Source organism: Telmatherina bonti (assembly GCF_933228915.1).
Source record: "Telmatherina bonti genome assembly, chromosome: 3".
In the NCBI taxonomy this organism is placed as follows: domain Eukaryota; kingdom Metazoa; phylum Chordata; class Actinopteri; order Atheriniformes; family Telmatherinidae; genus Telmatherina; species Telmatherina bonti.
The window spans coordinates 8,150,591-8,177,608 of NC_136621.1; the positions used below are offsets into that span (position 1 = coordinate 8,150,591).

The 27,018-nt window shown below is 37.7% G+C and overlaps 2 protein-coding genes across 2 annotated transcripts in view; both read left to right on the forward strand.

The window, feature by feature from the left end:
• Positions 1-1,447: 1,447 nt before the first annotated feature.
• On the forward strand, positions 1,448-3,579 carry cep20 (centrosomal protein 20). Its single transcript, XM_079238333.1, has 4 exons — positions 1,448-1,500; positions 2,131-2,328; positions 2,602-2,686; positions 3,229-3,579. The coding sequence occupies exons 1-4, from the start codon at positions 1,473-1,475 to the stop codon at positions 3,335-3,337; spliced, it is 420 nt and encodes a 139-aa protein (XP_079094459.1). The 5' UTR covers positions 1,448-1,472; the 3' UTR covers positions 3,338-3,579.
• A 5,616-nt stretch (positions 3,580-9,195) lies between these two features.
• myh11a (myosin, heavy chain 11a, smooth muscle) overlaps positions 9,196-27,018 on the forward strand; it is a 31,030-nt gene continuing 13,207 nt past the window's right edge. The window contains 16 exon segments of the mRNA XM_079264478.1: positions 9,196-9,297; positions 12,356-12,720; positions 12,855-13,011; positions 17,109-17,136; positions 19,704-19,803; positions 19,911-19,937; positions 23,442-23,534; positions 23,650-23,713; positions 24,330-24,428; positions 24,591-24,734; positions 24,894-24,989; positions 25,086-25,204; positions 25,291-25,443; positions 25,563-25,736; positions 25,829-26,002; positions 26,897-27,011. Of these exon segments, the coding sequence (XP_079120604.1) occupies positions 12,379-12,720; positions 12,855-13,011; positions 17,109-17,136; positions 19,704-19,803; positions 19,911-19,937; positions 23,442-23,534; positions 23,650-23,713; positions 24,330-24,428; positions 24,591-24,734; positions 24,894-24,989; positions 25,086-25,204; positions 25,291-25,443; positions 25,563-25,736; positions 25,829-26,002; positions 26,897-27,011 (1,885 nt within the window). The 5' untranslated portion in view covers positions 9,196-9,297; positions 12,356-12,378.

Here is a 27,018-nt window from a genome sequence, read left to right on the forward strand (position 1 = left end):
TAAGTTAAGAAGATACATTGATTAACCTAAGACAATGAAAACTTAAAATAAAGCTTTAGCGGATTATTGATTCTCAAAGCTATAAATATTGTATATAGATTGCCGGAGTCAGTTTATTCCATCAAGGAATATGCAAAAATGCTGAAATGTAATAAAAGAACAAATCTTAGTGATTGCATTCTCTTTAAGGATGGAAAGTATACAGTTATTTTTTGTTGTTGTTGTTGTTGTTTTTGTTATAAATAACATTACATGTTTTTGTTGTCTCAGGCTTACACATGGATGTTTAGTCACATTTTTAGCCTTGTATACTGAAAAAGAGGCCCTTTTGTACTTGCCAGTTGATAGAAGTCTGTTCTGAGTTCCCATCCCAGAATCTGGGTAAGGAACATTTCTGACACACTAGCCTCCCTGCCAGCAAATGCAGGGGAAACAAGCTTTTTACAGCTGGCAGAATCTGAGCTTAGGGCCATTTTTATATGTCAGGGAGAAAGACAAAAACAGCGAAGTAAGCCAAGACATTAGCAATCGTCCAACTATGTTGTGGCTTTTGTTTATTTCTGTGAAAGTAAACCTATAAAAAGTCAATAGAGACCCAGTTGGTCAGATTTAACCTGATACCGGTAGTGAAAACTGCCATGAATGAAGAAAATGCCCGTTAAAAGCAGTGGTAATAAATCTCTATGGGATTATCTTTGCCTACACAAAACACACAATGAGTAGAAAATCACTATTGTTCTCATGGTGCTGACATGTCAGACTAGAAATAGTCCCCTTTAAGCTTAAGCCTTGATTTAGAGAAAGAACACTCCAAAGAGAAGCTTCAACTGGTTTGTCTTACTTGTTTAGACCTTATATTCTAAGAGAAACCCCAGTGTTTACTTATGTCATGTTACAAAACGTATTAAGTATCCTCAAAATTACGAGGAGTGTATTTATACTTTTTATAACAAGCTTGATCCTTTTACTGTTAAAGTACTGTTTTTTTTCATATATGAGGCTGGAAAAATAAAGTCTATTTGAATCTATTCTAATATCAGTCTTCTATTTTTTAAGGACCTGTCTCTCTCTCTCTCTCTCTCTCTCTCTCTCTCTCTCTCTCTCTCTCTCTCTCTCTCTCTCTCTATATATATATATATATCTCCATATATATATATATATATCTCTATATATATATATATATATATATATGGAGATATATATATATATCTCCATATATATATATATATCTCCATATATATATATATATATATATATATATATATAAAACACATGTTTGGAAATATATAATCATTTATGATCTAACACTTCTACAGTCTTTGTAGATGAATGAACTGCTGAAAGGACTCCGTAAAAAGAAATGAGACGTGCTTTGAGTCCGGATTGAATCAGTTTAGTTAACATGTCCATCACTAGGTGGCAGAGGTTCACAGACCTGGAAGTTACACAACAGTTTGTTTACATTTATTACAATGGCGACCGTCCCTGAGCTCAAGTGTGGTAAGCGCTAATTCCATACTTTCATCATTTTGTTGCTTGACTATCTACTAGTGCTTCAATTAATCCAAGTTATACCACATATCATTATAAATTTATCAGCTGTCTTGTATGCAGGATTGTTTAAATCACTGAGCATTTTATCCACCAGTCTCCATTCAGAAACCTTACAGTCAGCTAAATGAATGGCCAAACTTTTAGTCATCTGTTATATGATCCATTATTTTCTCTCCTTTTCAAATCTGCATTTAAGTTCTGTTTATTTCTTTATGGCGTTACATGTAAATCAAACCATTATTTCGGATAAATTTCTTACTCAACTGCTTCCTGTAGCTAACCGTTAGCTAGCTAGCTTCGCTTTTATCTCATTTATCCCTTCCTAATTAGTGTGTAGAAGTTTTTCAATCATGTAAAAGAAAGTCAATTTAAAGCGTTTCAATTGTATCGCGGTTTTAGGTTTACTTTCTTATGGTTTGGTTAGAAAAGTCATTTTAATATTGCTAGTAATTGATTGGAGATCGCCTCATGTCAGTCAACCTAACTTTATTGAGTTAAGCTCGTGGCCAGATGATGAGGTTTATTTGTATTGTTTGGATGAAAAACTGAAAACACACACATCTGATTATATTTCAGCCGTAAGGGAAAATTTGGAGTCTCGAGGCGTGCTGGGCCAGCTGAAGGCTCGTATCCGGGCGGAAGTGTTCAGCGCTCTGGATGATCAGCGTGCCTCGAGGCCGCCGCTGTCCCATGAAAACCTCCTCATCAACGAGCTCGTCCGGGAGTACCTGGAGTTCAACAAGTACAGACACACAGCCTCAGTGCTAACAGCAGGTGGAAAACAAAATCAGAGATATTTCCTGTGTTCTTGTCACATAGTTTTATATGTAGCTATTACTGACACACTTTGTACATTGAAAATATGTCGTTTTTGAGTTTACTGCATCAAGATAAATCAAATGTAAAAAAAAAAAAAAAAAAAAAAGAACAGTACTGATTTGATTTATAAAGACCTATTTACATTTCAGATGCTGTGTGATGTCAGTGTAACCAGCCGGTATGACAGAGCAAAGTGAACTGTTTCTCAGTAATGTTTGGTTTTATCAGAGTCTGGCCAACCTGAAGATCGCTTGGACAGACAGTTCCTGGCAGATGAACTGAAAGTCTCAGAGGATGCAAGCTCCAAGTCCGTGTATGTGTCTAAATCACGATTTGAAGTATTCCAGTAGAGTCCAAACTCTAGAGTTTGATCATTTTGGGGATAATTTTTCACACTATCATCATGAAACATTATGGTACTACTTTTCATCAAGCTTGTTCATTATTAAGTTTGGTTTGGTATGAAGTGACTTTTTTGACTACATTGATTTGAAATAGTCTCTGCTGGTCTTGAGGACAGGCAAGGCAAGTTTCTTTGTATAATACAGTTCAAAAACAGGGTGATTCAAAGTGCTTTACAGATACATTAAAATATTTCAAAATAGGAAGCATGATTTAAAAGTAAAACAAGAAAGAAAGGAAAAGGAAAGAGCATTACATAAACACTATGAAAATCTTGATCAATTCCAGTTTATAGAAACGTATGCAAGGAGACTCTTTGAGGTCTTTCAGGGAAACTAAAGAAACTTAATGTTGGAATAACCACTGGCTTACAACCCATTTCCTTGCTGTGTTTTCTGAAAAAATAAAAGATAATCTAAGATGTTCATTGCAGTATTTTTTCTTCTTTTGTAGACCTCTTCTATATGGTCTGGTGTCTCACTTTCTGAACAGCAGCAATAAGGGAGGGACAGTGTTTCTGCGAGGTGCTGCCGTCAGTAACACAGCTCCTAAACCTGTCTAAAAAGGGACTAATGATGATGATGAGGGACTACAAAGATGGTGCAGCATTGCTGTAGATGGCAGGATATTCTACAGCATCTTACTGAACTCTGTTGCCTTTCACATGCAGTGTTTTTCACGAGTAAAGCAGCATGTGGTGAATTAATTTATTGCATTAATGTTCCATTTTTCTGAATTGCCAAATATTTCCTAATTCTTTTTTTTTTTTTTAATTCTTTTCTAATTCTTTTTTTCTATTTATGTTTCCGCTTTATGTTTACTTGACTTTCAAAGTCAAGCAGGCATGAATCTGTGTTGTTTTTTTGTTATGTTTTAGGTTATGATTGATGCCTTTTATATGTTTTATAAAGTTTTGATATGTCATATGCCATCTTTTAGTGGAAAATAAACATTTCTATCTATATACCACTGTAAATTTGTTGAAGCGCGTTTTCCTTCAGTCATGTGGTGGCAGTGTCCCTGCAGAAAAGGCTGCTGATGTCTGCTGTCTCAAGTGTGGCAAAATCTCTGTATATCTCTTGCTTTCCATTTAACTTCTTACACACTCCTCTGGCATTTTCATAGATTTTTCTTAAAATATTTTTAGATTATTTGATTTAATAATGGTCTTATTACAGGCTATAATAGGAATTTTTACAAAAAACTCAACTTTTTTTCTCACATCTCTCTTATGTTGGACACACTCATGGCAAAAATGCACTCTTAAAATAAACTGCTAATGAATTTATCACACATTTATTTTTCTCCAATCCCTGAAACAGCTTCAATAATTCAGTAAGAATGATTCAATGAATTGAATGTTTTAAACAAACACAAAAGAATTATTCTTCAAATAGCAAATAATAGGGATGGGATGTCAGAAACATCGGACAACTCACAGTAAGTATTTATGTATTCAAATCTATTTATTACAGAAGCCTGGACCTATTCACCACCACCTATGACACATCCCCTTATCTATTATATGGAAAAATAATTTTCATTGTTTGTTTTTCCTAATAATTGAGCTGCTCAGATAGTTAAACTGTCATTTAAAGGGTTAAACACTGAAAAATATTTTTTTTTATCATTTTGAGCAGGTCTCAAGTTCCATTGGTTTATGGAGCAGGTTTTTATTTTTTTATTTTGCAGATACAGTTTTGCCATGAAATGGTCAAATTGATCAAATTTAAGGAAGGCAAAAGGTTTAGAAGTTAGAACATGTCAATGTGGGTTAAGGATTCTTAAATGTTTTACTTTACTTTACCATAAACTTACTAACCTTCAGCAAGCTGCGATGAATGTGCCGATCTTTGTCAGCCTTCTCCGTGATTGGTTAGAAATGAGAGAAATCTGATTTGATCTGTGAAAAATGTCAGACAAATGTTTGTATTAAAACAAACCTTTTTTCTGACCTGGAGAACTACTTGAGATTCCTCTCCTAACGTCATACATGCTGCCACCTATTCCTTAATATTCTGGTAACAACAGACTTACTCCCCACCATGCTGCACCACTGAACACCACTGAACACCACAGTAAATCATGTGATTTTCAAACTTTAAAGGTCCACCTTCACTGACTGATGTGCTATTATGTACACATTATTGTACAAATGCACATGTTATGTTACTTCCTCTTTACATTGTAATGTCTTATTTCTGTAGTGAAGCACTGTTAAGAAGAGTTTCTCTTTGGCCATTAAAGAATATTCTGACTCTGAATCTCTAGTTTCGTTTAAAGTTCATGGCCACAAAGTGTTAACTTCAAGCTCCAGTCTTTTGAGGCCTGCAGGTTTGAGTTGTTCCCCAGTTCTAACCCACATGGGTCCCATGATGATTCTTTTTCCCAGGCAAATTGACCCATCAGTCTGATTCAAATGTGCTGCAGTAGGAAACACCCAAATGAACTGCAAGGCTGTTGTCCTGGAGGACTCTAGACACGCCAGCTTTATCAGCACCAGATTTCAGTATTGTTATATAGACACGCCTTTCTTTTCTGTCTCTCTTTTTCCTCCTTTCATTTCCTCTTTTTTTTTCCTCTTTCCCTGCCAGGTCCAGCTCGGCCATATCAAGACTGACAATGATTGCAAAATGATAAAAGGAAAAAAAAAATAAATAAATAAAATAAAATAATTATCATAATAATAAAAACATTCAGATTATCAAGGGCAGCTATATACATGAGATGTCTCCCTTGACAGAGCAAATCTGTCTGGCAAAAATATGGCACGCAGATTGCTGTTCTGTATGCTGTTCTGTATGCTGGACAGGACAGGTAAAAAAAAAAAAAAAAAAAGGACTTGCTATATAAAAGGAGGAAGTAATATAAAATATATTATATAATATATACTGAACTGTTCAGTTTTCAGTTTTCTAATATGGGTTCATTTGTGTGCAAAAGAGGCATCTATATTGGCTGCACAGCTCTTATGAATGCAGCACAGAAGATTGAAGAAGTTGAATTGAATTAATATGTGCCTTCAGGCTTAAATTAGAAATCCATTGCATGCCATTTGAGTCAAATATATCCATCAACATGTTTTCTCCGATAGAGAGCCTACTATGGACACAGACAAAGGGGAAAAATACTATAAAATATCTGTGTGGAGATTCCCACACTAAGATTTTATTAATATGCTAAAGGTTTGGTTTAGTTTGATCACTGAAAGGCTAAAATGTGAGTCCCACAGTTTCAATTCAATTTCAATGCCCTCATCTTTTGTCGTTCTTTTAACAGCCTTAATTACTCTGAGGGGCTGGTCAGATATTTTATTCTCATCCCACAACTGGAGGAGTTTGAACGTTTGGCCAGGTCAAGGAAAAATTAATGTCATCAGGACACTGCCCCTTAAATATTTTTTCCCTTTAGATTTTTCCTTGTATTAACCTTGTATGGATCGCTTCACATATAAGAGACTTATTCACTGATCACTGTCAAGGTGGCATGATTATTAAAGTTTATTAGTCTATCAGATTTCCATGTTTTATTTCACACATTACTAGTAAAAACCGGGCTTACATTAAAATCTTCCTTGATACCCTTCTAGTATCAGAGAAATATAAACCATTCATCTGCAGCAGCTTGGTGCAGGTAAATAAGTGTTGTCCCCATAGAGGCAGCTTTGTTTGAACAATGATTTTACTGATGGACCATATTTAGTCACTGGGACATGGCCTCGTTGCTTGCGCTAGACTTTGAAAGTAACACAGAAAGTTGCTGAGATTCCACACAGACCCCATTCTCCTTATATGGCACACACACCAGCCTCCCTGTTCAGTGTATCTGCTGCTTTCTTTCCTTCCTCCTCCCCGTTTACTCCTCATCCCTCCCTCTGTCCTGTCTCTCATCCTGTCCCTCCTGAGTAACCTTCCTCATGGATGCAACTCCACCTTCATGACGTTTGTCAGAGGGAGCCTGAAGGTTCTCCATATTGGTCTTTGGTCCAGGTTTCACACACTGACATACCAACAAAACACTCCACAGAACAGGCCACAGCTATCGACCAGTGGCTTGATTTATTGGAGCAAATGAACAGTGTCCTTATATAGGAAGTTCAAGTGAAAAGACAGTGGAAACAGGAGGGATGCAGCAGGAGAGGGACAGAGGGGGGTATGGTTGTTTTGGATTGTGGGATGTGACATGCATAGCGATAGAAAACACAGATGGGATGCATGTGCACACGCCAAAAAAACCCTCCTCACATTCATTATGTGAATTATGAAGATGTTAGAACAATTCTCCAAAGTGATTACAGTAACAGAGGGAGTCCTGCTGCACACAATTGGCTTGCCTTATGAGGAGAAGGAACACATTGCATAATCCATAAACCGTACTGGGTGTAGGACTGGAGGATACGTTCATTAGCTTTTATGAGCTGTATCTTTAATAAATACTCTTACCTATTTAAGTTTTACTATTTATTCCATTTTAACTGGTATATTTTCTTTTACAATTGTCAGTATATCAAATCCGTTGTTTTTTAGGGAGAAGTACAGTACAGAATGTTTTTCACTCCTTTTGGAGTATTTTTCCTTTCTTACTTTTTGTTGATTTGTTATTTTGACCACTTATTATGTCTGAAATCTATAAGAACTTTTAATTTCAACCAACCTGAATGCAACTACTGTCAAATTAAATTTGAGTGTCTGCACCTGTTTGCTCATTATTGTAACATGCAGATCGTATCAGTGTCCAGGTGGCTCCAGACCTTGACCTCTTATTTCCTTATTCTCCTTTCAAGTTGTCAGTTGGTCATCTCATCTTACAAAGTGGTCTAAAGCAATAAATTCTCCAGAGTCTCACTTGTTTAGTTATTTTAAGTGGAGTTCTTGTTCCTGACCCTTTTCAGAAAAATGAGTTTTTGTGTGTCAACTTAAGCAGTGTTGTGTCAACAAAGGACAAACAACTTGAAAATCACTTAGAAAATATTTTCCAGATCTTTCTTACTGGCAGCCTGTTTTAAAGATACAGATGGAAGTATTTTTCCTCAATCAAAGTAATTTCCAAAGAAATATTAGCCCAAAACTTGTCAGTAATGCTGGCAGGATCTCCCTGGGCCAGCAGGTGCCCTAGGGAAAGAGGAATTTTGCCTCTATCCCAATGCTTAACAAGCTACATAGCTAGTCGCACACATTTCGTAACTAATTATTGTCTCTTTATTAACACACAATATAAGTCCCACTGTAATACTAAATGAAACAAACAGCAACAAAAATGATAGATAAACACTTCTGAGTTTAGTGTAATAGTTGAGGGCAAGTAATGGCACATGTGCAAATCCTATACACAATGTAAAACAGTGCAATCTGCACTCAAAAAACTACAATAATGACAAAAGAAAATCAATAGCACTTCCCAGTTCAGTACAAAAGTCCTGGGCAAAAGAAAAGAATAAGTACAAATCCTAAAACAATGTACAATAGCCTGTCTGTAAAAAAAAAGTCTGAATGCAATCATCTTTATTACATTTCTGCACTGAGGATTCAGGGTTCTTTAATAAGATCTGCTTGCTGCTGTTCTGCAGGTCTTTGACGTATCCTTGTTCTGACACACCTGACTCCCATTGAATAGATCCAACAGCTAATGAAGTTCTACACAATGAGTGATTACTTTGAGTCAGGTTTGTTGGAACAGGGGCACTGAAAACCTGCAGGATTGTGGCCTGGGGGGACCAGAGCTGGACACCCCTGACTTTTCAGTTTCTCCTATTCAATTAATGCCAGACTTAGCAAGACACTATTCTCCCTGTCAATTAAAGTAAAGCAAAATTAACAGTATTTAAAAACAGGAAAGAAAAAATGCATTTATGACCTGACTAGGAACATGATATGCTATCAATCGACTTTTTGATGAAGCCTCAGCGGAAATGGCTTCCATTTAAAGGTGACCTTTAAGAAATCATGTTTTTATGGAAGAGAAAGAGGGGAAAAGGCTGAGGTTTGCCACATGGCACAAGAACTGGGCTGAAAACGAGCAGAAATAGGTCTGATGGAGGGATGACGGTGATATTAAATGCTTATTGTAAATCTTGTTAGAGCTGTACAATTTGAATGTCTGGGACATTTTTTTGATGATGTAGAAAAACTACAAACATACGTGTCTGCACAGGTGCCAGTGTTTACAGAGTAGTGGGCAAAAGGATTTTTTTCCGTTTTATTATTAAGATAAAATGGTCATCTAATTTAATCATCTGTCACTTCATCAGCATCTTTAAGTCCAACTTCCCGTGAACCCGCTGATGAGCGCAGTGCGCATGTCCGCTGCCTCCTGCCCTGCTCGTGGATGCTGAACTGGAGGAGGTGGGTCAGTGCGTGCAGCTCCACCCTCGCGCTACAGTGCGCAGTTTAAATGGTAAGCCTTTGAAATTGACTGGGGTCATTTGAACTGTCTGCTTTTGGAGTACGTCGTCAACGCTGCTTTCTCTAAACTCCAACTTTCCAAACCCCAAATCTCCCCACATTGCACATCTCTTCACGTTGCGTGAGTATAAAGGTTACTGACGAAGGAAATATTCTAGTACAGGCTTTGTCAACGTGCACTTCTCTCTACCGCTGTAACTGAAAGGAGAATTGTTGTGTTTATTTTTCCTCTGCGTGTTCAGCTGATGAAGTCGAACTTTTCAAACTGTTATAATCCTTGGACAAGATTTTTAACTTCTACTATTTGGATGAAGCCTGCTTTTCAGGAGGCATCCTGACAATTGACAAACTAATTTATGCTCATCTCAACTAAATAATAGATTATCATTAATGCAAACGTTTTGGATTATTAAATGAAGCGGATGATAAAGGCATCTTATTGTGTAATTCAGCTGATTATGATTTTCTCTGTAAAATTCTCTATATGACTCTGCAGTACAGTTTACATAAGTAAAAGGGAAGTTAAGTCTTATCTCAGAAGAAATGTTTACCCTAACCATGGTGTTTCCTGTTTTCCAAATATGGCTGTGTTTAGTTGCTTGTCTTCCTACAAACTGATGAACTTTGTGGTTTGAGATGTGAACTTTTGATAGAAGCTGCTTGTGACTTCGCTTTTGCTGTTGTATTTTGTTTTTACATTAAACTACTCACACTTATCAGTGTTTCTGATAATTGCATGATTAAATAGATTATTTGCAAGTAAACAATACTGGTACAGCTTTTCTATGTTTGTGAAGTTAACTTAGATTTCGGATCTGCCTGATGGTTCTGGGACATTTCCACAGTTAAAGGATGCAGAAAGCATGTTCCCCATGCTAATCAATTATTTGTGTGAGAAGACTTAGTTTAGATTATATATTTTTTATTTTCCTCATTATACAAAAAGCACAAGTCAGGGTTTATGTGTCGAATGATAACAGAAATAATGTTTGTGAAACATTTAAGACAGAAAATGAGAAGGATCATGTACTGGCACTTCAGATCAAATTCTCTCAAACACAAATTTCTATTTAGCCACAAAGTCTCTGGAGAAACATTTCCACTGGTTTATTATTTTAGAAAGAGAAATTGTTACGCTGTTTATAAGATTCATCATAATTATGCACCTTTTTTTTTTTTGTTTTGTTTTTTTTGGTTTCTAAGTTCTAATCAACAGAATATCAGTGAGGTGTATAACAACAGAAACACGAGCCTTTTACGCTGTTTTAAACAGGATTAGGATTCTGAGATGCTGTTCTATGGATGATGCTCTAGTGAGTGTTGATGCAGAACATTATATCTTTAATGAATCGTATTATGACAGTACACTTCAGTTATAACGTCATAACTTTAGTTACGATGAATAGTCAGGAGTTTTGTCTCATGGTAAACAGAGACACATTTTCATTTGCCAATTTAAGGGTTTTTGACACCCCTAATTTCTTTAAGATACACAGGCTGAACAGAAATTGTGATTATGCAAGTGGAGGCTTTACAAAGTTATTAAGCTGAATTCTGAGAAAAGTTCAAAGGGATGAAGACGACCACTTTGATTGGCTGCTTATCATCCTCAACTGATCCCCTTCTTGTTTTCCCAGAAAGGCCTCAAGTCACTGGACTTCTCTACTGACTTTGTAGGCTTGGATAAATGGAAAGAGGTGTGGTTTTTTGTTAGGTGGTTGTCTGTTTGGTTATATGTGGGGAACATTCTCAGCTTTCTCACTACAGTCAGTGCATAGTTCCCATTTAAAATGTGCTCCAGTCTCACTATAAAGAGATGAGAGAGGTTTGAAGTAACATTCTACACAGAAATCGTTGATTGTCTGTATTGTAGGAAGTTTATAAGCTTGAGTTCAGAAGCAACTCTGATTTGACTTACAATAATATTTTTTTAGAGTTTTACTAGACTTAGTGAAGCAACTGTATTTGATATTTATCCAAGACCTTGTCAATATAGAAAAGTGACAAAGCAAATGGTCAGCCAAAACAGACAGAAGATGTCCTATGGTTGGATGCATAGTCATCTTATCAGTCTGATTGTAAGATTATGCTAATCCTACTTTATATTGATTTGAAGAGATGCTCCTATCTACACGCTGACCCACACCATACCAGCACAGTTCTCCCCACAGATTTCATGTCAATTTCATGCCAAAAAAGTGAGGGCCAGCTTTAGCTTTTTCCCGATGACATGTCATCTAACATATTATTTACTAAACTCTATTTTTATTGAGACTGTAAAGAACTAGGAGCGTTCACATCTCCTGCACATGTTACTGTTAGCATTTCACTTGGCCTCCTGCTGCAGATAGTTCTTCCAGACCCTGCACTTGTTCATAATGTGACTACTACATGTTGCATTTAAAAAATAATTCTGCCAGGGGCCCATATGAAGCATGATAGTTAATATCCCGGCTCTCTCAGTTTCCTTCCCTCACTGTTATCATTTTGCAGTAAACGATGAAGCTCGCAAGAGACATACTATTCCCTATATGGGCTTTGTTTGGGAGTTCACTAGCCTTGCTGTTTAGGTCCGCAGAAAAAGAACCCTGCTCCAGAGAAAGGGCCCATATATGGTCATCACAGCATGGGACTGAAGGTTCCTACCAGGAGGCAGAGGGAGGGAGAGAGAGAGAGAGAGAGAGAGAGAGAGATGGAAGTTAAAAGAAGAGAAAAATCTGATGTCATTAGCACTATAACTCGGTCATTGTGTATGAGTTGCAACCACTGAGTATCATTTGTTTGGCATTTGTTCAGATAGAGCTGTTGACAAAATGCTGTGAAGCCATTTAAGATCAGTTTCTCAGCCTCAATCTTCATATCTGCAGCGGATTGTTGGTGTATTTCCCTTGTGGTGTGTGTGAAAGTGTAGGGTCGAGAGGGGGGTGGAGGTCTGTGAGAATGGTTACACTCTGGAACTCCCCGATGGAGGAAACATGTTTAACTCTTTAAGCTACAACCGCAAGAAGTAATTTTGCAAAGAAGTCTCCAACTCTTAGTAATCAGCTCCTGCATTGTTCCCGTCCCTACCCAACAGGACACGTGTGGCATTGATTTTGAGTGGTGAAGGACTGCAATGCTGCTCTCTGCAATCGTACCACTCATCTCTTGATAGCCTGTCCATTTGCTCTCTTCAACAGTTAGCAATCCACCTTAAGCCAAGATGTCCAAGAAGACTCCAGCTGAGGATGAAAAGTTCCTCTTTGTTGACAGAGACCTCCTGAACAGCCCCATGGCTCAGGCCGACTGGGCAGCCAAAAAACTGGTATGGGTCCCATCTGAGAAGCACGGCTTTGAGGCTGCTAGTATCAAAGAGGAGCATGGTGAGGAGGTGCTGGTGGAACTGGCTGATAATGGAAAGAAGGTAACAGTCAACAAGGATGACATCCAGAAGATGAATCCACCCAAGTTCAGCAAGGTGGAGGACATGGCTGAGCTCACCTGCCTGAACGAGGCCTCTGTGTTGCACAATCTCCGTGAAAGATACTTCTCTGGACTCATTTATGTAAGTATTCAACATGCAGGTCTTGATTCTAATGAAATTATTGAAAGCTAGACACTCAATCCTATTATCATCTGATAGACTCAAGAACACACACTTACTCTAACTAGTCCTTGTCATATTTGTTGTCTTTGCAGACGTACTCCGGCCTGTTCTGTGTGGTGGTAAACCCCTATAAAATGCTTCCCATCTACTCAGAGAAGATCATCGACATGTACAAAGGGAAGAAACGACATGAAGTCCCCCCTCATATCTACTCCATAACTGATAATGCCTACAGAAACATGATGCAAGGTAAATATTCTGCTCTCTGCACTTGTAATCTGATCCATTAACCACTGGATTGTGGGATAGCATGCAGCTTCACTGCCTGAAATCAGTCAGATTTCAAAGTGTATGAATGATAAACTGTTTCAAATTGAGGTTTTTAATGAGGGCATCAAGAGATCAGTAGGGGTTAGTTGTGTTATCAGTTGTTTTTGTTGTACTGGTGAGTAATGCAGCCTTTCAGATGTTTGGATGGATAACATGGTTCGTGAAACATCAAACTGGGCTGTGCTTTCATGGTGACACAGTCATTTCACACACAGATCAGAGATTTGTACATGCAATCCAAAAGCAGCATAACAGCTCCTCCTTTCTCTGGAAGTTGCCTTTATGCTAGGTAGAACATGAAAGTGTCTGAGAGAGTGTGGGATTTATGGCCCGTTTGAAAATCAGTGTCTCGTAGAGGTGACGATTATGGCCTTGGCAGAGCTGTGCTTACAGTAAATGAGAGTAAATCCTCATCCTAACTCTGACCTTAAACTGTAGTGAAGTGATTTCTGTGTGGTTCATTTCCCACATAATATGTTTTGCGCTTTTTCAAGAGGTCTTGCCCACTAAATTTAATGTTGACATGAGGATGTACTCTCAGAGGAGTTGACATCTGGACTGAGAGATGGGTGGAGGGCAGTAAAGCATTTCCTGTTTCAGAAACCCCCTTTCCTCGTTCAAAATACTAGCTGTTTTTGTTTGTTTGTTTGTTCTTTGATAAAATGTAAATTAAAAGTGTCTTCTTTTCTTTGGGGCAAAAGAAAGGAGGTTTACATGTCCTATTAAACAAGTCTGAGACTGTTTCCTCGAAAAAGCGGATGTTTGGACAGGACTTACAGTTAATTATATAGTCATTGTAGTAAGAAGATGAAGAAAAAAACAGATCATTCTGAGTAACTGCACACATCTTTTTTTGCAGAAACTAAATACACATTCCAGTGAATTATTATTTTCGATGAATTTTCAGAGAGGTGAGGAAGAAAAAACAGGTTTAAAAGGATCTGAAATGTATTATCCATAATTATTATATGCAAATATATTTTCTTATATGCAATTTATGTAGCACATGCAGTCGGAGATGTCGCAATTGGTCCAGAGATGGGAGTTGTCAGGCTGTCATATCTTTCATTCATTGCATTTATGAGATGTAGTAAGTGCTTCATCCTGACATTTTAAACAGCTCAACCATACCTATATGTCATGTCAGTACATTTGATAAATGTAATAGCTATTTTAGTCCAAGTGCAGGCCCACTCCCACAGGAACATGTGATAAGTTAGTGCTCATTTCCAAAATCTAAGAGTGTCCATGATTGGCTGCTATTTTCTGTCAGGCATCACTCATCTGACATGATAGGAATAGCAAACCACACGTGAGCTGTAAGATTTTTTGTAACTGCAGTAATGTAAGGAATGACGATCCTAACCTCTCACATGTGAAAGTACAGCACAAAATGTAAAAATTCTGAATGGGACATAGAGAAAAACTGTGAGGAGTGTGGAAGACATAGTTCAAAGTTTATCTCCAACTAGCAATCCTTGAATGAGAACCCCTGGATCCTCTGACATCTCTTCTTTCTTCGGTCATATTAAAACAAGTATGGATAATAAATTGAAACTTGTGCTGTCTCTGTCAGGAATCAGAAAAAGGGAAAAGGTCACTATTTTATGTCTTGTCACGTGATTGGAATTGGCAAGGCACAAAGGGTATTTCTGTCACAACAGTAATACTATCAGTTACTTTTGTTTGTTGGTACAGATATTCTATTAGCTTGTAAAATGGAAATGAAGATTTCTCATGTGTACCATCAATTTACACTTCCTAAAGCTAACCACATAGTTTTACTGCCTTAACCCAACCAAAGGAAACAAATTTGTTAGCTATGTAGCCTAATGGGTTAGTACTATTGCTCAGAGCAAGGAGGTTGCTGGTTCAAGCCTTGGCTGGGGGAACAAGTAGCCTCTCTGTGTGGAGTTTGCATGTTTTCTCCGTGTATGTTTGGGTTGTCTCTGGGCACTCCTCCCATCATAGAGGAAATCTTTGGTTAATTGATCACTTGTTCCTAGGAGGGAGTGTGAATTGTTGTTTGTCTCTCTGTGTTGTCCCTGTAATGGACTGGCAACCTGTCTACCGTGTACCCTGCCTCTCGCCCAATGATTGCTGGGATATGCTCCAACTTCTCTGCGGCCTTTGATTGGACTAAGCAGTAAAGAAAATGCATGGATGTAACCTGATGCAAATCACAGAAAAATTCATTAAAAATGTTAAACATTTACAGCGTATATTGTGATGCCCTTAGAAGCTTTAACTGCAAACCAGGCTGAATGTACAGCTAACATAACTACAGGAGAGATGTTCATGATACATGGTGAAGGCTTTTAGACATTTAGCTTGAATACCTCTAGAAACGACTAATTAAAAAACACTGAACCATAAAAAATGCAAGAGAATCAATAGTCAAAACTACTTGATATTATCAGCTAAATACTTTCCCCAAGAATAACATGGCGATTATAGCATGTTCCCACTGGGGCATTTTAAGCTCCAACACACCTGTACAGGGAAATATGTGTATACCATGACAGCTATAATGCGTACGTAGGTGTCACAAAACAAGTAAACTGGAGAGGGGAAGATTTATGAGTGTTTGTGCAGACATTTGGATTACACATCTTTAGCTTGTCCTGGCAGAGGAACCTTTACACTGAATAATAAATAATACATAACTTTGCATCAACAGGAGAAATGTGTTTTGATGTGATGCATTTACTTCAGTCACAGTATGACACAAGTTACTGGAATGTTTGGAGTACTCGTTTAACTTTATTCTTTAAAATGTGGACACACTTCTTAAAGAGTAAAAATTATATATGAGCTCATAGAAGGCTCCACCTCATTTATTTTGGTATGATTTAAGAAAAGACACTTCAGGACGGTCTTAGTATAAAGGCCTTAGAAGATTAAAACAAACAGTGGACACCTAGCAGCTTCTTTAGCTGACAGGAAAGTTCATAATGTTGCTGCACCACTGGGATTTCACATTAAATTGTAACTAACGATACAGGATGTTCCAGGAGGTGCCCCAGGAGGTGCCCCAGTATGAGCGGTTCACATGCTATAGTGGAAGTATAACTTTAGCAAATCCAAACAGCTCTCGTTAGTTTTGAAGCACCTTCATCTGGGCTGAGATCCCAGTCCTCCAAAATTGTACTTCAGTCTTTGATGTCCAGCTGATAGAAATGTGTAATTTCCAGAAGGATTTTGTCTGTAGCAGATGCCAACATGCTTTTCCTTAACGTGCTTTCAGTGTATGTACAGGTGCAGACATCAGATAGAATTTTACAGTTTAAGGGACGCCGAACATTTTATCTGTGTGTGTGTGTGTGTGTGTGTGTGTGTGTGTGTGTGTGTGTGTGTGTGTGTGTGTGTGTGTGTGTGTGCAGATGAGGACATTGAGTTTATGAGTGGTGAGGATGAGGAATTACTGGAGAATACTCTCCTGCATCGCATGAAATTAAATTTTTTTCAAAATAAGTAATGGAAAAAAGAAGTTATGTCTCCCTCAGCAGCGAAGCACAAACTCCTCAGGGAGGATTCAAAGTGAAGGATATAGATAGTTACAGTTTGACCTTTAATGGACTTAGCGTATACTCCCTCAAGTGTACTTTGACAGTTGGTGTAATGCCTCAGTACTCAGCATATTTAGAGCTGATTTTCATGGTTAAAAATCAAAGTATTTTTGGAAGTTACATATTCTCTTAGGCATGATGGAGCTTTCACAAATCATGAGCTGGGTTTTTAAATCTCTTTCTGGACCGATCTTTTTTATGGAGAATGACTTGCAGTTTCACAGTATAGCACTGACCTCTTTTTCTTTTTTTGCACAGGAAAACCAGGAAAAAATTGCAAAATAAAAAAAGAAAGATCTCTACACTTGTAACATATATAATATGTGCTGATATAATATGTTGCTGTTTCTTTCACATTTCAGTCAAATTTTTATGGCCCATGATATTGGGTTTTTGAATAAGATCAAAAATAAAAATCACTTGATGCTGTAATTTGTTTTTCTGCAGATCGTGAAGACCAGTCCATTCTCTGCACGTAAGTGAACTTTCTTTTGCACTGCCTATAAAAGCAAGCAGTGAGGTGACATGTGTGACATGTGTGAAAAGCGGGCAATACCAGAGCAATAAAGAGTCAAATCTGATGTTTTTTACAGCATCCGTACCAGCTAGAAGTCATTTAAATTCTCAGATTATTTTGCACTTTTGGTTGTGTTGTGGTCCAAATGGGTGTGCCAGGGGGTTGTGGCCACACTCCTCTCTGTCTTGGTCAGGAAGTTTGCTCTGGACCCTGATGGAAAAGCCAAATTAACTCTCCAAAGGTTTGGTCTCTATTTTCTGTGTTTATTTGTCCTAAATTAATTATTGAGAACTTTGACTGGGTGTCTTTATAGAAGTCACAGATACATTTCCACCAAGTATGTCTGTGTACTAAGTTAGTCAACTACACTTTTGATGGATTAATGCTTTCTCTCTATGAAATAGCATCATTATGTCCTTTATTTTTAATAGAAACCTCACTTTTTGTAGAGTATTTTCAGAATAAAAGGTGACAGAAATCTCTGTATCTTACTACACTGAACCCAGGATTCAGCTAATTGTTCCACATAAAGCCATAAATGTGTTAACAAGAAGAAAAAGAAAAAAGAAAGCCTTTATTGTCATTCTGTGGTAGCATACTAAAATGTTTATCAGTCTATCATTTGTTCAATGGAAGATCAACTCCAAAAATAAAAACAAAATCACAACAAAAAGTTTGATACCAATAAATAAATAGAGGGATAATTACTTAGAATACTTGCAGTGACAAAAATAGATAAAAATACAAACCGTTTCAAAAATGCGTCATGAAGAAGAAGCAATTATTCTTGAGGGTTTTTTTTTTTAACTCTTAACTTTTTTTAAAAACTTTTTATTGTGTTATTTTATTTTTTTATTTATTTATTCTGTCTGAAAAAGGACATGTTTAGCCTTTCAACACCTACGGTACTCCACTTGAGGGACATTGACAACAGATGGGGCCAAACAGCTATTTTAGAGATCTCTCCAGAGCAGTCTAAACTAAGTTGGTGTGTACATAGATTAAGATCACATATTAGATAGTGATCTTTAGATTCATTCTGATAGTATCCAGAAACCTTTTCATTTGTGCAATGGCCCTCTTCATTTATTTATCCCCAATAGTACAGATACTGATAATCACATACCTTCAGAAATTTGCTAAATTATTAGAATAAACCTTGAGGTTGCAGGGATTAACTTGTTTGATTGTGTGTATGCAATTTTCAAGCAGATTTCCAATAGATCAGCACAGGGAATAAAATATTAATCAAAGCATCCTAATGAAAGCTGTATGCTGACAAAAAATATTTCCTCAATTATGTATTGTCATATTCATTATGTATTCAAAGCAAGGCTGGTGTCAAGTTACAATGTTTAAAAATCATACAAATGAAAAATGAATGTGCCTCTCAGACATTAAATTAAATATATTTAGAGTACAGGCTTCAGTAGACACATTTTCCACTCTCTTTCTGTTTCCTGGCAATTTTACTGAAAACCATAGCTCTCAAATTCCTTCACACAGAGTTTGCCATGGAAAATACTTTATTAAATCCACTCCAGAGATGTTGACATGTCATTTCAGCAAGGTCACCAGTTTCCTCTGACAGATATTTAGTGCATGTAAAACTAAATTTAAAAAAAAAAAAAAGGGGACTGAGGGAATGACCATATCTGCTGTTAAGTGGTACGAGGTTGTTAGGAATAGCAGCTTTGTTTTCATTTAGATATAAATAATACGTTTATTAATCTACACGAGGTACCGTAATTAACTAATCTTGGCAATTAAACTGATAGCAGCAGGGTTTTCCATAGTGGTTATACAAGTTTACTGACAGTTGATGAAAACTTCTGGATAAAGATGAATCTGAAGTCTGACAACATGGTCAGAGTTCGACAGTGAATAGAGGGCAGCAGGACTGGCCAGTACACCTGGACTGAAGGCAGGCATGAGGGACCCTGCCAAAAATCTGATTGTATCCTCATCATTGAAGATATACCTTTCATTTATTTCATTTAGCTTCTAACAAAACATCCTGACTGAGAACTGAATGAAGGGCAAGCAGGATGTGCAGAAGAAGACCCTGATGAATCATCTGGATGAAAAAGTCATCTGTTGGCTCAGAGTAATGCCATTCAGCCCTTTACATTTTTCTTTCAATCTCAGCCATAAAAGAAAAAGATGATTTTTTAAAAAAATAGTTATTCTTTTTATATTAGTTCCTAAATTAAGTTTTACTTTCAACACGAAAGCAAATACGAGATAGATCCATTCATAGCGTTAAATATCCTTTGAACTAAAATAAGTAGAAGGTTAATCTGAACCTTATAAATCACGCATTGTGACTGGTTAATGCTGAGCAGTAAAATAATACATTTGACCAATCAGGCATTGTTGGAGAAATCTCTGATTTCCATTTTGGTAAACCAGGTTGCTGAACTGTGAACAGAAAAACCTGTCAGTGCCAATCAGCTTCATGCTCCCTCTTACCCTCTCTCTACATATCTTTTAATCCATTTTAATACTCACTCTTTCCTCCTTAGTGGAGAGTCCGGAGCCGGAAAGACTGAGAACACAAAGAAGGTCATCCAGTACCTGGCTGTAGTGGCATCCTCTCACAAAGGCAAGAAGGACAGCAGTGCTGTAGGTATCTGCGTGAAAAGATTTTATCAACCAGGTCCCTCAATCTTGAACTAATGAAGGGGAACTTGCCCAGTTTAATACTCTATATTGCCGTTTCCTCCAATTAGCAACAATCAGGATCACAGTTTGCCTACGTGAGTAAAGGGGAATGCCTGGAGTGTGTTTCTGTGTGTGGTGTTTTTATGTTTCTGCCGTAGGTTAGAAAAGTGCATGAAGACAGTGTCACTGAGTTGTTCCAACTAAATTCTGTTTCTTACACTGACAGTCAAGATGTAAAATTGTAGCCTTCTTCTGTTGAGCGGCATTTATTTTGTTTTCCTTATCAACGACTGCAAGAAAACAAAAGCTGGAACCGATACTGTACAAAAACTTTGAGCCACTCCTCAATTTATCATATTTTACTTTCAAGGACCCAGAAGTTTTGAACAATAGCTCTCAAGCTTTTTGAACATCTTTAAGACTTTTTCTTTTGAGATTGATTGTTTTGTGTGTGTGTGTGTGTGTGTGTGTGTGTGTGTGTGTGTGTGTGTGTGTGTGTGTGTGTGTTTATATGTTTGTTTTTAAAAACAAACTTAGAATATAATTTACAAAGAGGACAAACAATATAGAAAACAAGCACTTTTACCTCCTTCACTGTCAAAGACGTCTTTTGCACTTTCTGTTAAAAGAAATTCAATTTGGCATGTCAAAACGTCCCCAACATGCGCTTTCCAAGCGTGCAACTAAAGAGCACCCAACACATTGTCAAAGCACTCCGAGTGTGCACCCCGAAGACGCCCCAACACATGCACCCATTAAAATCCATCTCCTCCACGTCTATAAAATTCCACAGTTGAGCCAAAATGCTGCAAAATGCTGGGCTCACTGGCAGTCAATAAGTTAATTTACATCTTTGGGCACTTTGTTACTAGCAGCCTGTTACAAAGACACTTTTTTTTTTTTTTTTAATTGTATCTCAGAAATGAGATTCAGACAAAGAAACCACATTGTGGACCAAGATGCTGAAGCTTTCAGGTTCTCACACAACTGGGAATCTCTTTGAAGGCAGCAGGCGTGAAAACATTAGGTTAATCAGGGCAGCCACACATAAGAATAACAGCTGATTAATGACATGTCACAGCAGTCAGATGATGCTTTTGAGGAAGACTGCAGATGCCCATCACAGCACGTCTACTAACAAGAAAGAAGAAAGAAAACATAGAGAAGAAACAAGGTTATTCCCAAAAAGTTATATGCTGAAAATTTGCTATATTTCAGGGTGTTCTGTAGTGATACATTGCAATTAAAAAAGCTGGACATGTGGAGGATTGTAGAAAAAGTTGCTGGTGTAAAACTAAAATTATTTACAGCAGCTGCAATAGTATCTGAACGGGATGACTGACATGTGACCTCAAAGATGCATCTGGATTTCTAATGATCTATCTCTTGTTGGGAGAAGCCTCATCAGAAATGATCTTATTGAAGTTGTTAAGCAATGGAACCAAAGAGAAAAAGATGAGGAAGACCCCATGACACAAAAACTGGAATAAAAATCAGTGACAACAGGTCTGATGAAGAACCTGGACCTCAACAGATCTGATGGCGGCGTGGAGCCTTCCCAGAACTTGGACTTCATCATTATCGAAGCAGTGTGGCATCATTTGGACAGAAAACAGAGCAAAAGACAGAAACATCCCAAAGAAAAAAATAGTTGTAGGAAGGCATTTTAAAAATTCCAGAAAAGTATTTCTAAAGAAAGAAAAAAAGTTTGTATGAGGTTGTATGAGGCTATGTATTGCATAATAAAGGTGATCAAACCAAATACCAACTTCTAAACTTACTCATATATTCCGCAGTTCCATTAGCATTAGCACATATGCTGTTAAACCACTGAACCCACTTCCAGCTTTACTGGTAGCATAAAAAGACATGAGGGTGGCTCAAGACTTTTGCACAGAATTATACAATTTTCCACACATTCAGACATGAAACACTAACTTTGTACTCTGTTGACTGTGTCATTCAAACTGCATGATCAATACAGGATTGACTCACAATTACCTGTCAAGCCTTAAACTGTCAAGTGATAGACATCCAGCTTTGCCTCCTAAAGTGGCTCCCCATGTTGAGTTTTTTATGTCATGTGTCTTCTTTAGACACCCTTTCACTGCCAGTGGAGATGAAAGCAAAACCTTTCCGACAGTGAAAGGGTCTCTCACAGATCAACGAGCACAGTGTGAGCATGCCCATCTTATGTTGTCTGTCCAATGCCGGCCTACCCCATTCATTCCATCGCTGCCTCTCCCCGTCATCCTCCTAAAAGCCAGATGTGGAGACATGTGCACAGGTTGTCTTGTTGTGTAGTGTTTTGGACCTTATGTTTTTACCGTGTGCAGTTACTGGAAGTATCCATAATGTGACAAAATTTTTACTTTTAAACTCCCAAGCTGTGTTCAATCATCCAGTCCATGCATGTTGATGTCGTTAGTTTTGGTTTTTTAGTTCGTTTTAGAGTCATTTGTCTGTTGAAATGAGGTCTTACTGATGTCGTACATATGTATTGCCATACAGCGTATTATGAAGAAAAAGCTACCTAAGTTGTCAAAGCGCCCACAAAACTCACCTGAACAGAAATAGCTTTGGTAGAAATTAGTTTTTTTTCACTTTATCCTCTTTAGATTCTTTCTTTAACTCTTGTCTTAACTGCTTTTCTCTCTTCTGCTTAGTTGTATTCAAACAATAGTCCTCCTTTTGAACTGTAACTTTCTCTTTTATTCCATCTTGCTTTGCTCTGTCTCATTTTCTTTTCCCTCTTTTTTGTCCCTCTAAACAGGATCCTCTTCTCTGCTTTTCCAACTCTGAGGTGCACCTCATCAGTGGGTCTTTATTCATGTATTTCTCACCTTTAAACAGGGAAAAAAGATTTTGTTTTAAATATATATTCTAAAGATAAACTTTTTGATGCATAGTAAGTGATCATATGCTGGATTATGTTTATCCCTAATCTTAATCTTGGTTTATGTCTCACTGTGATGCATTGAAAAGTTCTACTTATATCCTCTATGCATCTTTAGCTCATTTACAAAGTTGTTGAAGAGGGTGTTTTGAAGTTAGGCAGTTTATAACAAGGTCTGCAGCACCTGACCTGGATGCAGACTGAGAGGAACCACTTTGATCAGATAGATTAGCTCAATTCAAAGTGACGCAGTGTCTGCTTCATTTACAGGCCATTGCCTGGATCTACTCGCAGGTCTACTGGATCTGCAGTCACACTGGAACAGAAGCTCCAGAAAGCTTTTTATCAATCAGAATCATTTTTAATTTTCTAAAACACGGATCTAAAAGATTTTGGAGGAGAATTTGTTTCCCTTTTTCTTTTTTTAAATAACCCCACTCTGGCTCTACTTCATTAAAATCAGACTTCATTTAACTGTTGGAGAAGTCTTTAATCTCTTGTTTGGGGTTTATATTGTTTTCACAGTTTGCTAAAAGACATTTATATATTAGTGAGAAACCTGTTAGAGCATCCTTATTTGACTTTTTTCAGTTTTTTCCCACATCAGCACTAAACAAACCCTCACACCACTCAATACAACCATATCTGTACCTGATACCGAGTTGGGGGAAGTAACGTTTCTGTGTATCACTGTCGTCACTAGGGGGAGCTAGAGAAGCAGCTCCTCCAGGCCAATCCCATCCTGGAGGCCTTTGGAAATGCAAAGACAATCAAAAATGACAACTCTTCCCGATTTGTAAGTTTGACAAACATTTAATTAATTTTTCTGCTGACTTTGCAAGCTTTCAAACGTTTGTGCTGGAAATCACACAGCTCCTTCCTGTAACTTCTAATGTCTTCATCACTCTCAGGGAAAATTCATCCGTATCAACTTTGATGTGACCGGGTATATTGTTGGAGCCAATATTGAGACATGTATCCTTACATTTTTTCATTTTTCATACTTTTTTTGGGATTATTTTCTACTACTTGTTGAACTTGTCAACCTTTTCTATGAGAAGATTCTCTCTACAGCAGGGATCCCTAATCCTGGTCCTTGAGGACTGGTGTCCTGCAGGTTTTCCAAGTGTCCCTCCAAGTGTCTAAGTCAGGTGTGTTCCAGCAGGAACCCTTGGAAAACCTACAGGACACCGGTCCTCAAGGGTTGGGGGGTTCCCTGCTCTACAGTGTCGTCACACCGGTTGTTTACTAGCTTATTAATGTGAACCAAAACATTTTTTTTAGAATTTTGCCCCACATATAGGCTATGTCATCCTAAACAAAAAGCATGCCTCTATTCTTAACTCTGGCCTCCTCCCACCGTCCAAAGACATGCATGTTAGGTTAATTGGTCGCTTTCCCCAGAAGTAAATTTGAGTGGTAGTTGTCTGTCTTTGTTACCAATGGGATGCATTGGGGACTTGCCCATTGTGGACCCTGCCTATTACCTGGTAGTTGCTGGGAAAGGTCCCAGCCCCACCTGGCAAACCTGCATTGGAATAAGTAGGTGTAGAAAATAGATGGATGGTATTCCTTGACTGGCTGCTCACAGACCTGCTGGAGAAGTCTCGCTGTATCAGACAGGCAAAAACAGAAAGAGCTTTCCACATCTTCTACTACATGATAGCTGGTGCTAAGGACAAACTTCGTGGTAAGGAAACTATAGATATGCAAAATATCTGTATTTCCTCAAAAACTCACAAAAAATGGATGCTATTCATTACGGTAGTCATGTTATCTTCTCACAGCAACAACTCCTTTTGATTAATACTCAGTGGAATAACATAAGACTCTTTCCTTATTTGAATATCAGAGGAGCTTCTTCTGGAACCATTCAGTAATTATCGCTTCCTGAGTGCGGGCCACGTTCAGATCCCTGGCCAGCAAGACGATGAGATGTATGAGGAGACCATGGAGGCCATGAACATCATGGGCTTAACCGAAGAGGAAAGAATTGGTATCAGTCTTAAATTACATGTGATGTGACTTTTACTGGCTCTGAGAGGATGAATTTTCTGTCATTAACTATGCCGTATAACTCAGTTAATGTGGTCATTGTTGGCTGAATCTCTGGTCATAATCAGTAAATCTAATCAACAGGTTTATTCTCTTACAGATATATTAAAGGTTTGCTCTACAGTCATGCAGCTCGGAAATATTGAGTTTAAGAAAGAGAGAAACCAGGAACAAGCAACCATGCCAGACAACACTGGTTAGACAGCTAGTACATTATTTCAGACCATATGAAATCTAGTTTAATGAATGCTTTTTTTTATTAAGTATGACACCCATGTCATTTTGTCTCCAGCGGCCCAGAAAGTTTGTCACCTGCAGAGCATCAATGTGACAGACTTTACCCGAGCCATCCTCACCCCACGTATTAAAGTGGGCAGGGAGGTGGTGCAGAAGGCACAAACCAAAGAACAGGTAGTAAACACTGCCCATACCTCCCCTTCAGCTGATTCTTTACCTACTGAATACTTCAGTCCCTTTTTCCCTGTGTATTTTTTTAGGCTGACTTTGCTATTGAAGCCTTGGCTAAGGCTATTTTTGAGCGGCTGTTCCGTTGGATCTTGGGCCGAGTCAACAAAGCTCTGGACAAAACCAAACGCCAGGGAGCCTCCTTCCTGGGAATCCTTGACATCGCTGGCTTTGAGATTTTTGAGGTTAGAGACATTTATCAGGAAAGAGTCATGAAACAAACAGCTCATGTATGCATGGTGGCAAATTTTACAAATAAACCAAGGCTAGTTCATGTGGTCTGCTGTGCATTCTGCTTTTGCAGGACAACTCCTTTGAGCAGCTCTGCATCAACTACACCAATGAGAAGCTACAGCAGCTCTTCAACCACACCATGTTTATCCTGGAGCAGGAGGAGTACCAGAGGGAGGGAATCGAGTGGAACTTCATCGACTTTGGTCTTGACCTGCAGCCCTGTATTGAGCTCATTGAGAGACCTGTAAGTCATGTAGATATGTTCTCCAGCTTATTGTGGTTTGATTTGGCTCGTTTTCTTTGCCATTATGAAATTAAGTTGTGTAATCTCTGCAGAACAACCCTCCCGGCATCCTTGCTCTGCTGGATGAGGAGTGTTGGTTCCCCAAGGCAACAGATGTCTCATTTGTGGAGAAACTCCTGAACACACAAGGGAACCATGTGAAATTTGCCAAACCAAAGCAGCTTAAAAGCAAAACAGAGTTCTCCATTCTTCATTATGCTGGGAAGGTGAGTGTGAACTTTTCTGCCGGGAATGAACTTGCAGGCTGTGAGGTCTAAAAAGTATGCCCACAGTTTTTTAATGTATGGTGTGACAAAAAATAAGAAAGCTAAAAAGGCAAAAGAAAAGTACTTATACAACTACTGTATATAATTTTATCATTTTTAGGTCTGTGATAAAAATAGCAGAGAACAAAACACAAACAAAAGACTTTTCCTAATATTCTTACTAAACCAAACTACAGCAATTACCTCCATGAAAAGTAATGCACCTAAACAGCTTAGCATGTGTTTTCAAAAGTATGGAAGCAATAAAAGTGCTCCTAAAAATAAATGTAAGTGCAAACTAGGCACTTTACATTAACAATAAGAAGTCTGTAGCTTTTGGCTACACATCCAGAAGATAAATCTGAGTTGATCTAAAAACTTTGAATCCACAGTGTCTTGGTTGTACTGTGGTGTTTTCTTTCTTTGATATGTTTTAAAACCTTTTGGGAACTTCTCCTGGATTTTTTTGGCCAAGCACCTTGATAATTTATTGTGACGTTAAATATATGTATATTCTAAATTGGTCCTATCTCTCAATAATAAATATATTATACAGACACACACACACACACACACACATATATATATATATATATATATATATATATATATATATATATATATATATATATATATATATATATATATATATATATATATATATATATATATATACATATATATATATATATATATATATATATATATATATATATCAAGGTGCTTGGCCAAAAAAATCCAGGAGAAGTTCCCAAAAGGTTTTAAAACATATCAAAGAAAGAAAACACCACAGTACAACCAAGACACTGTAGATTCAAAGTTTTTAGACCACACATTATCGATGATTATTTTTAGGTAGACTATAACGCCACAGCCTGGCTGACGAAGAACATGGATCCTCTAAATGACAACGTCACAGCGCTGCTCAGCAATTCCTCCAGCCAGTTTGTGCAGGACCTGTGGAAGGATGGTGAGAT